Source organism: Notothenia coriiceps, unplaced genomic scaffold, assembly GCF_000735185.1.
Source record: "Notothenia coriiceps isolate Sejong01 unplaced genomic scaffold, NC01 NC01_scaffold00000339, whole genome shotgun sequence".
In the NCBI taxonomy this organism is placed as follows: Eukaryota; Metazoa; Chordata; class Actinopteri; order Perciformes; family Nototheniidae; genus Notothenia; species Notothenia coriiceps.
The window spans coordinates 16,810,803-16,822,258 of NW_011333040.1; the positions used below are offsets into that span (position 1 = coordinate 16,810,803).

At 41.3% G+C, this 11,456-nt stretch overlaps 1 protein-coding gene across 1 annotated transcript in view; it reads right to left on the minus strand.

Annotated features, from left to right (window-relative positions):
* The window catches only part of LOC104951690 (talin-2-like), a 56,646-nt gene that overhangs the window by 4,655 nt on the left and 40,535 nt on the right, over positions 1-11,456 (minus strand). The window contains exons 42-47 of the mRNA XM_010778417.1: positions 8,824-8,953; positions 3,572-3,688; positions 3,228-3,413; positions 2,990-3,097; positions 2,306-2,411; positions 1,556-1,680 (exon numbers count right to left, since the gene is read on the minus strand). Of these exons, the coding sequence (XP_010776719.1) occupies positions 1,556-1,680; positions 2,306-2,411; positions 2,990-3,097; positions 3,228-3,413; positions 3,572-3,688; positions 8,824-8,953 (772 nt within the window). The remainder of the gene's footprint in view (positions 1-1,555; positions 1,681-2,305; positions 2,412-2,989; positions 3,098-3,227; positions 3,414-3,571; positions 3,689-8,823; positions 8,954-11,456) is intronic.

Sequence of the window (11,456 nt, forward strand, 5' to 3'; positions counted from 1 at the left end):
AACTGGGAGCCAGAGGGACAGCTACAACTAGACACAGATGGAGGAGGGGGAGGCGGGACATGGAGGGTGGGGATATGGCTGAAGATGAATTAGTGTTTAATGAGGGAAGTAAAAACGACAGGGTTAATTCAACAACATCCATGAGTACTGAATGATTAGGGCCACATGTTTAATGTGTATTTGATTTCTGATTTAAGTCAGAATTTTGAGGATGGGCTTGAAAAACCACTTATGGGTAAAAGGTGAGTGTCTGTGATTGTTATTAGAATTTCAAAGGTTCTGGTGTGATCTTAAATCAAAGTCAAACAGAATGATATGATAATATGTAACAGAGAAGGGATGTCACAAGACACAGTGAACTTTCTGTGAATGTCAGGACAAGTATAATGTTGTTACTGTGGAAACACTCAACATTAAATATAAAGCACAAAAACAACATAGATCCTAACAGACAAGCAAAGGACATTGATTACCATTCAAAGGGGAATGATGCATAGCTCTGCTACAAGGTTAAACTGACTACTTTAGATGTGGGACCTTTACTGTAAGGGGAATGCGTTGTATAGATACTTTTTATTACTACTGTAGGTCATTCTTAAGCCACTGGAAACTATCAAACAGTATATTAAGCAGTTCAAATTAGCCAAGGGCAGAAGTTACAATAGCTCACTTATGGAAAATATAGTCAACATACATAACTTCTTCAAAATGAGGCCACATTGCAAAAGTAGCACGTATTATATTTATATATTTTTTTATTATATTTTTCTAGTGATGCATCTCTTGAATGAAACTTTGATTGATGGAGTGTTTTTTTATTTGTTTAATCTAAATGAATCTCTAATTACTTTTTTCTATTCATTTACATTAAAATTTGTAAGGACAGCAGCGATAAAAATTTAATAACAAGTATTTCTTCTGTAGTTAGAAAAAGTCTCCAACACAGAGTTACTGGGTGTTTCTCAATTTCGAGTACGCTTGCTTGGTAGAACATGTCTTCCGAGCGTCTTGCTTCAGAAGCGAGGCAAGAATACCCCTGGCATTCGGAAAACGCAGGCGAGCAAGTGTGCAGGTGTGCGTCATACGAGAGGCCCCGCCTTACATTTTCAACCACAGATTTGGGGAAATTGGTCCGTGCGCAAAGCATTGTGGGTATTTTAAGACCGCGGAGTCTACATGTGTGCAGCCTCGAAATTTCTCCAAACGAAGTACGCCGGGCTCGGAAGAATTCCAAGTATGCTGGACATTGGAACAGTACTTCGGCGGCACTCGATGACGTAGCATGCTTGAAATAGTGGCTCTGGAGCAGCTTTACTCCAGATTGAGAAACACCCACATCCTAGTATCAATAGAAGATGCACGTCCATCTTGTTTCCTACTGCTCTGCAAGTCTTTCTGAAACAACTCTAAATCGCTATCTCTTTCACTTCCCAAACACTGACAAAGTCTGTGTGAGTTATCGGTCATATGCTGTCACAAGTGCTTTGAGCACCAGGAAAAGCGCTATTTAAATATCATGTATTATTATTATTATTATAATAATATGGTCACGCACCTTGGGCTTGGCTCTGGGTTTCAGCTGCTCCAGCTTCTTCGCCGCCGCTTCGATGGACGCGGCGGCTCCGAGCAGCTCCGTCTCTGCGATCACGGTCGGATCCTCCGGGTCCACCCACTCGGAACCTGATGTATGCATGCACACACATAATTAAGACGTATATTTGAAAATATAATTTGAAATAAGCAGTGTGTCAAAAGATCATGCCACAGAGACGACAACAACATCAACAACAACAACAACAACAACAACAACACTGTGATCACACGAAAAGTGCCGCACTGCATCCCATGCATAGCTGATGGAGGCCACAAACTGCCATTCACTGCAATGAAGATGGTGTTATTTCAAATGAAATGGCGCATGAAACGGAGCGCGATGGTTGGAGCTGGCTCGAGAAGCGTGATAGCAGCTGGATCTCAAAAGAAACAAATAAATGAATCAATGTTAGCGCCGAAAAGAGAAGGTGTCCAACAGCTCACAACTGGTGAAATAAGTCACAGTACAGAAAACAATGCTAACTTACCTCCATCTGTGGCAAGAGAAAGAGGACAGGGATATTACCAAAAGATTGTTTTAAAGAATGTTTCTCCGATATACAGTAAAGGAAATGTATTCTCTCATAGATGTAGTAGCCCTCCTACTGAGGATTATACACATGAGCTTGAGTGAATCAATAGTCAATCAAAAGTTATTGAGTACATTAAACACTGTAATGGAGTCAGTGTGTGCAGAGTATTTGAGCCGTACCCTTCATGGCCTCGGCGCTCTGAATGAGCTCTGTGACGGCTCCTGCCACGCGCTTAGAGTACGCCGCCAGCTGCTGCTTCTGATCTGCAGTGGGCTTCTGCAGGACCTACACACACACACACACACACACACACACACACACACACACACACACACACACACACACACACACACACACACACACACACACACACACACACACACACAATATTCTGCTTGAAAAGATTGATTGCGTGCCAGAAATGAAGACTTTCCAATAATTAATGTAATTTATGAACGTGATCGGACTTCTTTGTCATTCATTTTTTACACCTTAACAGAATTGTATATGATTTAAATAATCCTCTCAAAGCCTATAAGAGCCTCAGTTGGTTTTCATCATTCAAAACCACCAAAACGTATCAAATGTTAACTCAACAAATCACAACCTTTCTAAATATATCAAACATGTCAGGCAAATAAATGTATCAAAATGATAAATTACATGTACATTCTTTCACCCATTAAACGATGGCATCTTGGGTTCGAATATATCATTAAAAGGTAATAATCAGATAAAAATACGCAATGTATCTGATGAATGTCCTACAATGCGTATTTTCACGTATATTCTGACTCTTACTAGTGAGTGCTAAAAAGAGAATCTCTTTCTTACTGTGTGAAGATACTCATGACATAACCTACCATTAGCACTTGCTCCAGCAGGTCGATGTATCCGGTGGTACACTCTGACCCGTATGTCAGCGCTCTGTTCATCACCTCCTCACTGACCTCTGGGTGGTAGGCCGCTTGCTGAGAGACAGAAACACAAACACTCCAGATTCAACAGGACTGCTAAACTCTAAAGTATATATATTTGAGACATAATGAAACCACATTAAGACATGAATCATGTATGAATAGGTCTACTGGTAAGAAGTACCTTGCAGGTGTTGAGCATGTCTGAGATGGCCTTGCGGCTGAGGTTGGCGGTGTGGATGATGTCTTCCTGTCGGGCAGAGTTACCCGCAGCTACCGCTTTAGCAGTTGCCATGGTGATGCCTTTAGTCATGCGAATAAACTCCTCAGGTGTGGTCGTCTTGTTGGGAACAACTCTGGATTGAAACACCTGGTGAATAAAAAGTGTGAGGATGTCATTTAGCTTAAGGCAAAAAGACAAAATATGAAATGTTGAATCATCAAAGGCATCATTCATATGTAATACAGGTGATACTGCATTACAGTTGTCCAACATCTAACAAACACAGGCCCTTCATGTGTCCTTACCGTCAGTTCCTGTTTGATGCACTCGATGGTGGCCTCCAGTGCTCTGGTGCCCCGGGTGGCTTCGTCCTCTACAGCCTTCACGGTCTTCAGCAAAGATGTCACGTTGGTCACCATCACCTGAACACACAGGAAATAAAAAAAACGGAAATCATCTTTGTTCCTTCACATCAAACAGCATGATTATGTGGCAGGATGAGCAACTCAACCAAATTATGTTCATTAGAGTGAATGACCTAAAAACGAAATTAATACTGATGTTGATATGCAAAAAATTACAGAGGCAAAGTCAATGTCTTATAGAAGCCCCAAGTCCACATTGTACATTGAGTCATATTTCATGAGCCCCTATTGTGTTTCTCTATGGTTTTAGTATGGCCTATTCCTATGGGGTGTACTCCATCAAACTCACAGACAGGGGGCGCACTTCCCCCATGAAGGAAAGCCCATATTCCCAACATTAAAGCTACAATATTTCAAATGGTTTTACAAGTTTTTTTTTAACTTCAGGTGCTAAAATTGCATGTGATTCAGGCGTTGATCATCTGAAACGACTCCATGTCACACTGAGCTGCCACAGACTGTGAAACTGACTTTAAAAAAAAAAAATGTTTTCACAGTTCGAGGTGATAATGAGCAGAGAGCAGCGTCATTGGTGGATTATGCGGTGATGGAAATTACAATGAATATGTGTTGAAGCCAAGGATCCAGCTGATTTATCTTGGGATACAAATACCCCAGTTTCCTGTTACTCAGAACATACATTTCCCAGCTATTGGATTAGTGAGGCCAAGTCTTCAGTTAACATATGTGAACAGGTTTCATAATGACAGGAGGGGGGGCTGTGGCTGATTAATGTTCCAGCCCGAGGAGGAGGAGGAGGAGGAGGAGGAGGAGGAGGAGGAGGAGGAACGGCTATGCGCAGAGAATTCCGAAGAGCGCTTTATCAGATAAGGAAAATGCAGTCCCTTAGCAGGTACACACTTAACAATCAACTAAAAACATAAAGGTTGTCAAACCGGATTAAAGTAGAGATCTGTACCATATAAATACCAGGCAATTTATCAATAATGATAATAAACTAATAGTACAATTAATTCTAGTTTAAAACTTAAATTATGTTTAAATTATGTTGAGAAAACTGGTTGCTCATTTTCCATCATTGATGCCCCATGGGAAATTGAGTTACAAAATATACAGAGTTACAGTATTACGACCAAACTATGGTGTTAAGTAAATATGTGCTATTCTGCAGTGCAGCAATTGTGGAACAGTGGTCTCTAATCTAGGGCCTTGGGGCCTGCAGATGCTTAAAAAAAAAAAATGTTTATGATTAATGGAAGAGGAAAAGGAGTTCTGCTTAATGACTCTCTGTTTTTATATTTAATAATTTGACCTTTTTGAGCCTTCAAAATCGGGACAAATGTGTCTTTGGTAGAAATACAAACACATATAGACAGAGGTCCCCACAGACACTGACATTTTAGAAAAGGAACAAAGGCCTATTTTTTCTTTTAAATGAAGTGGCACACATGGTTTTCCTCTGAGATGTAATCCAATGGAAGTAAAAGTAATATTTAATGGAATGAGTCAAAGTACAACATCAACTCTGTGTAGATGTTTCTTTCCCACCACATAGCAGGGCGGGTCTCCATTATGGATGGGATGATTCAGATAAACACAATAAATTGATTGTGGTGATCTTCCATTATCTAGACCAGGGGCGGGGAACCTTTTTCCTCTCAAGGGCCATTTCAATGTTTTCAACATCCTCCGAGGGCCCTATAATTACATTACATGTTACTTGTTAGACGCTTTTATCCAATGCGACTTACATACTCAATACTGTGGGCAATCCCCACAGGAGCAACTTGGGGTGAAGTGTCTTGCCCAGGGACACAACGACATGCTGACTGCAGTGGGGTTTGAACCTCTGCGGCCCTGATCCGAACACCAACACACTAGTCCACTGCGCCACACGCCTCCCCAAATGATTGAACTCTGCTTAAAAATACTAAAATCACAGTATTTGGCCTTTCTTTCATGCTGTGCAAAGAAAAAGCAACCTCTCAATCCAGATATCTTACCATGACTCGCGAATATGCACGTGCACGGTTGTGGCATGACCTCCCAAACAGAAAGATATGGACACAAGATGTGTGAAAATGTGTTTAGTTTCCTATCCATGTGGACATGATTTAATCAATCAATCAATGTTTATTTATATAGCCCAATATCACAAATGTTACATTTGTCTCAGTGGACTTCACAGTTTGTTTGTGATATTGGGCTATATAAATAAACATTGATTGATTGATTAAATCATGTCCACATGGATAGGANAGGTCACCTTTAAGTACAGACAAAGACTTATTGCAGGGTTTGTAGGAGTTCCTTGGCTGTGTGTCACCAGGGAACAGCATCACCTTTGTTTGGGACGTCATGAATAATGAATGGGAATGTTTCATTTTGGATTTACATGATGATTGTTTTGTGCCTGTGCATGTCAGTAGTTGATTAAGAAGGAGATAATCAACTTAGATAATCCATTGACATTATGGTCACTCTCTGCAATGGTGATTTAAAGGCTTTCTGATGAACTGTTGGTCGCTTAGTCCAGATTCTTGGGTGTTATATCTCACTCCGCGGGTTAAGCACACATCATGTCTAATTTAGCAGAAATGCTAGAAAGCTAATGTGTGCACTGCAAACTGATAATCTAATATTTTTTTCTAGCTGATGCTATTTTAAATCTGTAATTACAGACTGGATTTGGAGGATAATTTATAATGAGTGCTTATCATTCATTCTGAGTGTTTATTTGAATGTAATTAATGTTGGTTTGTCTGCGCACCTGGTAGAATGATTGTAATTGAAGGGTAGATTCGATTTTGAACGTCACTGCAATTTCAGAGCTGAATTATGTATTTGTTCTATGTTTGAAGATGGTTGTACCTTTTGAGAAGGACAAACCAATCATGCATTAAATGAAAAAATGTAATGTAATTTTTACTGTTGGTTGTTTGTGTGTGTGTGTCTCTCCTCAGATGGATGAAGGTACACCGCCTGAACCCGAGGGCTCTTTCGTAGATTACCAGACCAGTATGGTGAGACACTCGAAGGCTATTGCTGTCACTGCTCAGGAAATGGTAAGCCTTCAGAATAATTGTTTAGACATTGTTGGCCTGTTTTGCAAATGTGACTGTGACTTGTGATGACATGATCATGTGTGTGTTTCAGTTTGTTTGTTAAAACTGTGAGTGTGTGTTTATCCCTCAGATGACCAAATCAGTCACATGTCCAGACGAGCTGGGGGGCCTGGCCTCTCAGGTGACCGTGGACTACAGTCAGCTGGCCGTCCAGGGCCGACTGGCCGCTTACGCAGCTGAGCCACAGGAGGTGAGCAGCATCTGCGTGTCCCCATAATACCATTTAACAGTAAAAACTGGCATGCATGTAAAAAGAACTATGAGGAGAACGTGTAAAACTTGAGCAAGGGTTCTCCCTGACTATTAAACAGCTTTAATCCGCATTAAATTCATTCATCTAAAGATTGGGCCTGCATTTGTATTACACTATCTTAAATCATTTTTTTAAAGGACTGACAAATGCTCAGGATGTATTATATATAAATGTATTTTTTGACATAATTTGACAAATTTAAATCTTTCAATAATTGTATTGTAATTTACTTAATTCCTCTCGTGTTTATGTCACACACAACAGGATAGCAGAACCAACTACACACACTTTTTTGTTAAATACACCCTCTGTTAGCAACGATTAATGTTGAATTTAATTCTTAGTCATTAAAAAAGTCTTTAAAAAGTATCAAATCTATCTTCCTTTAGAAACCCAGATCTGAGACACATTTCCTGTAAAACCATTTACAGTACAAATGTCATTTTCATCTACTTTGTCTCTTACAAACGGAAGTTCTTATATCTGCATAAAGATAATGGTCAGTATTTGTTTATTGTACCGTGTTCTCTTTTTTCATTCAGATCGGTTTCCAGATCAAGAACCGAGTGCAGGAGCTTGGACACGGCTGCATCTTCCTGATCCAGAAGGCAGGTTCTCTGCAGATGACTCCCTCCGACGGCTTCACCAAACGAGAGCTCATCGAGTGCGCCCGCGCAGTCACAGAGAAGGTATCACCTGTCATTAAAAGATATAACTCCAAATCAGTTTTATTGAGAAATGCACTAAGTTGTAATGTGTTATTAGTTTATTTTGATCCTATATTGATTATTTAAGTTTCCCTAATCTTAATTGTATCTACTGAAATACTAAAGGAATATTTCTCACCAAGTGATGTCCTGTCATGGTATCAACAGTATAACAGGGTTAGTAGTGCTATCATTCGTTGGCTCACCCCTCCTGAATTAATGCACTTTGGACAAATCCATTTGCTTTTGGCATGCTTTAGCTTCAAAGTCTGACTGTTTGATGCTTAGTCCTTGGCAAATACATTACTCTGTGGACTGTTTTAATAATTCATGGTAAAGTGTTGCAGCGAACAAACCCAAGCAGTCCAGGAACATCGTACCTATGTGACCCGTGAATGTAAACACATTCCTCTAGAGATATTTGTAGTGGGGAATATCCAGTATTCTTTAGATAGTTATTTCGTTTTTTTTATAAACGACAAGACCAGGGTTGTCTCTGTAGCATGTCAACCTTCTCCTAACCCATTTATTTCTTGTAAAAGTTTCAGTGTCATGTCTTTATATTTATTTTTTAGCAGCAAAGGTCCGGAAACATAAGCTAATCAATTCTCCTCTCTGGCATCTGTGAGGAAACAAATGGAGTCGAACGCAGTTTGACACGTACTCATTTCACGGAGTGACGGATGTTGTGCATTGCTCTGCACCAACATGGCATTTTGCTGTCACAGCACATTTTTGTATATCCCCTCGCGGCTCATGTTTCGGCTTTCTCAGTTGAATGCATTATTTATCAGGTTTCAAGGAGACGCATAGCATGAACAATGCAAAGTGGAAGTGTTCGTCCAAATCTATCGCTGTGTGGTGCCTATAATATAACCTCTACTCTGAATGAACAAGGTAGAAATACTACTTAACAAAATAGTTGTGTACAAAATAATAACTCTGATCCAGCTGCTGTCCAAACTGTTTGTAAAATGTGCTCTCGGCCTAAGGTCAAAATACCTGTCTGATTATAGGGTGTGTTGTCTGTGTGTGTCCTCAGGTGTCCTTGGTGCTCTCCGCCCTCCAGGCAGGAAACAAAGGCACCCAGGCCTGCATCACAGCCGCCAGCGCAGTGTCGGGCATCATCGCCGATCTGGACACCACCATCATGTTCGCCTCCGCCGGCACACTCAATGCAGAGGATGACGAGTCCTTCGCTGACCACAGGTTAGAGCTGCAAAAGGACCAGATGTGTCTCTCTAAACCAGTGTTTCTCAAACTTTTTCATACCAAGGACAGCTTGACCAATAAAGAAACACTCGCGGACCACCTAACTCCACAAATATGTGTGATGAAGGTGTTGCACTGGGCTGTATCATGCAATCGAAAGTTAAACTTAAGCTCGCTCCATTGCGGAGATATTCCCGCGAACTCTAATTGTTCAAGGCATCAGTAAGTTTACAAGTACAAGCTTTGAGTGGAGGATTTTCCCTCTGCCTATCTTTCATCTGAAACTGACAGAATGACATAGTATCTGGTGAGCGGAGGGCCGGAGGTCTCTGGAGTCAGAACTACAAATTACCCTCAGGGTTTGAAAGATTGAGGAAGTGTTGCATATTTTAGTCTTAGACTAAAGACTCCCCTTGGAATCAGGATTCCCATGGTGCAAAAAAGGAAAGTCTGAAGCATTTTTATATCCCATTCATTTCCACATTGTTGTGCCAATATTTAGTAAAAGGTTCTTTAATCCAGTGTCTGACAGTTTAGTAGGGATGATAACAATTTGTAACAAAAGTAGTTCAAGGAGATCATATCTAATGATTCAAGACAGGACTTGGCAGATAACATGTTGCTATAACCAAAATAACCTCTATCCTTCCTTACAGATAATTGTTAGTGAAACTGTACTGTACCTCACTCAAGAATCATGAAAGCAAGATATAGAGAAGCCCTGCTGGGCCACGATGAAAGGGAATCACTTTTTATCTCAAATGATATCACGCAGCTCACTCAGGAATCAAGAAGAAGCTGCAGCAGCTTCCTACAATTTCTCTTGTCAATTTCTAGAAATAATGGACTTGACTTTTGCCATGCACTTCACTATCCTCCTTGGGTTTGCACCAGTTTGGATGTCTTTGTTATGAAAAGAGATGTGCCATCATGTTGATGACTGTGATTCAGGCACATTCACAATTGTACTTCAGCAGGAGCAAAAGGCCTAAGTCAGGGCTTCAGTCACTAAAAGAAAAACACTTGTCTTCCTCTCTTCCTTCATGTCCTGCCTCCTCCTCTTCTCTCTCAGGGAAAACATTTTGAAGACGGCCAAGGCTCTGGTGGAGGACACGAAGATGCTGGTGTCCGGCGCGGCTTCAGGTCAGGACAGGCTGGCTCAGGCCGCCAAGTCGTCTGCCAAAACCATCACCCAGCTCACAGATGTGGTGAAGCTGGGAGCTGCCAGTATCGGCGCTGATGACCCTGAGACACAGGTCAGCAGATCTTCTTTCTCTTCCCTCTGTTTCTCTTTCATTCAGCGGGCCTGTTATCAGAGATATGAAAACAATGAGCCGTGAAAGGCAATCTCCTTTCAGAGTTCTGTTTGTGTCCTGGGCTGTGTTGTTATGAATTGTTCTTTATCTGTGTTTCCTCTCTCTAGGTGGTTCTGATAAATGCTGTCAAAGATGTGGCCAAGGCGCTGGCGGAGCTCATTAGTGCCACCAAGTGTGCCACGGGCAAGGCAGCAGACGATCCATCGATGTACCAGCTGAAGGGCGCGGCCAAGGTGAGTCTGCCGGTCCTTAAACTATGTAAACAAATCTTATTAAGTCTAAAATCCCATAAGGAAATAAGTTGTTTGAATTTTTTTGTGTGAGGGGCAACAATTACTTTTATTTTCCTTTTTTCCACTGATGATTATAGTCTTCTTTTTCATATCGTTATATGGAAAAGGTAAACAAATCCTGAATTCTAATAAAATAGTCACACAGAGCCTTGTTCTGTATGTATGCATAGAATTTCTCCTCCTCCTCCTCCTCCTCCTCCTCCTCCTCGGGCTGGAACATTAATCAGCCACAGCCCCCCCTCCTGTCATTATGAAACCTGTTCNAAACTTCCAGAGAAAACCCACAGTTTAAAAGGGAAAATGGGAGAAACCTCAGGGAGAGCAACAGAGGAGGGATCCCTCTCCCAGGACGGACAGACGTGCAATAGATGCCGTGTGTAAATCGAAAAGATAATACATTTACAACAGAAGTAGTCCAAATGTTTGGAAATGCATGTGTCTATAATAAGAAGATGAATCCACGAGGATGTCAGCAATCTTGTAGGAGCCATCAGGGAAGTAGTATGGTGAGAGTCTGGCAGGACCGCAGAGACAGGTTCAGCCACGACTCGAAGTCCAGGACTCAGATCCAGTGCTCAGGATAGAGGATCCAAGACACACGACCACAGCAACAGGATTAGCCTCGACTCAGGATCCTGGCGTATATATGGACACAAAAAATAGATTTTGGGGAAACTGGGTTGATCGGAACATGAGAGTACACAGGTACAAACAGCCAGAAAGACGGAGTAAGGTGCCCCCCCCAAACAGTCCAAGCCTANTATAGCAGCTAAACTAACGTGTCTACATACAGTGGGGACAAAAAAGTATTTAGTCAGCCACCAATTGTGCAAGTTCTCCCACTTAAAAAGATGAGAGAGGCCTGTAATTTCCATCCTAGGTATACCTCAACTATGAG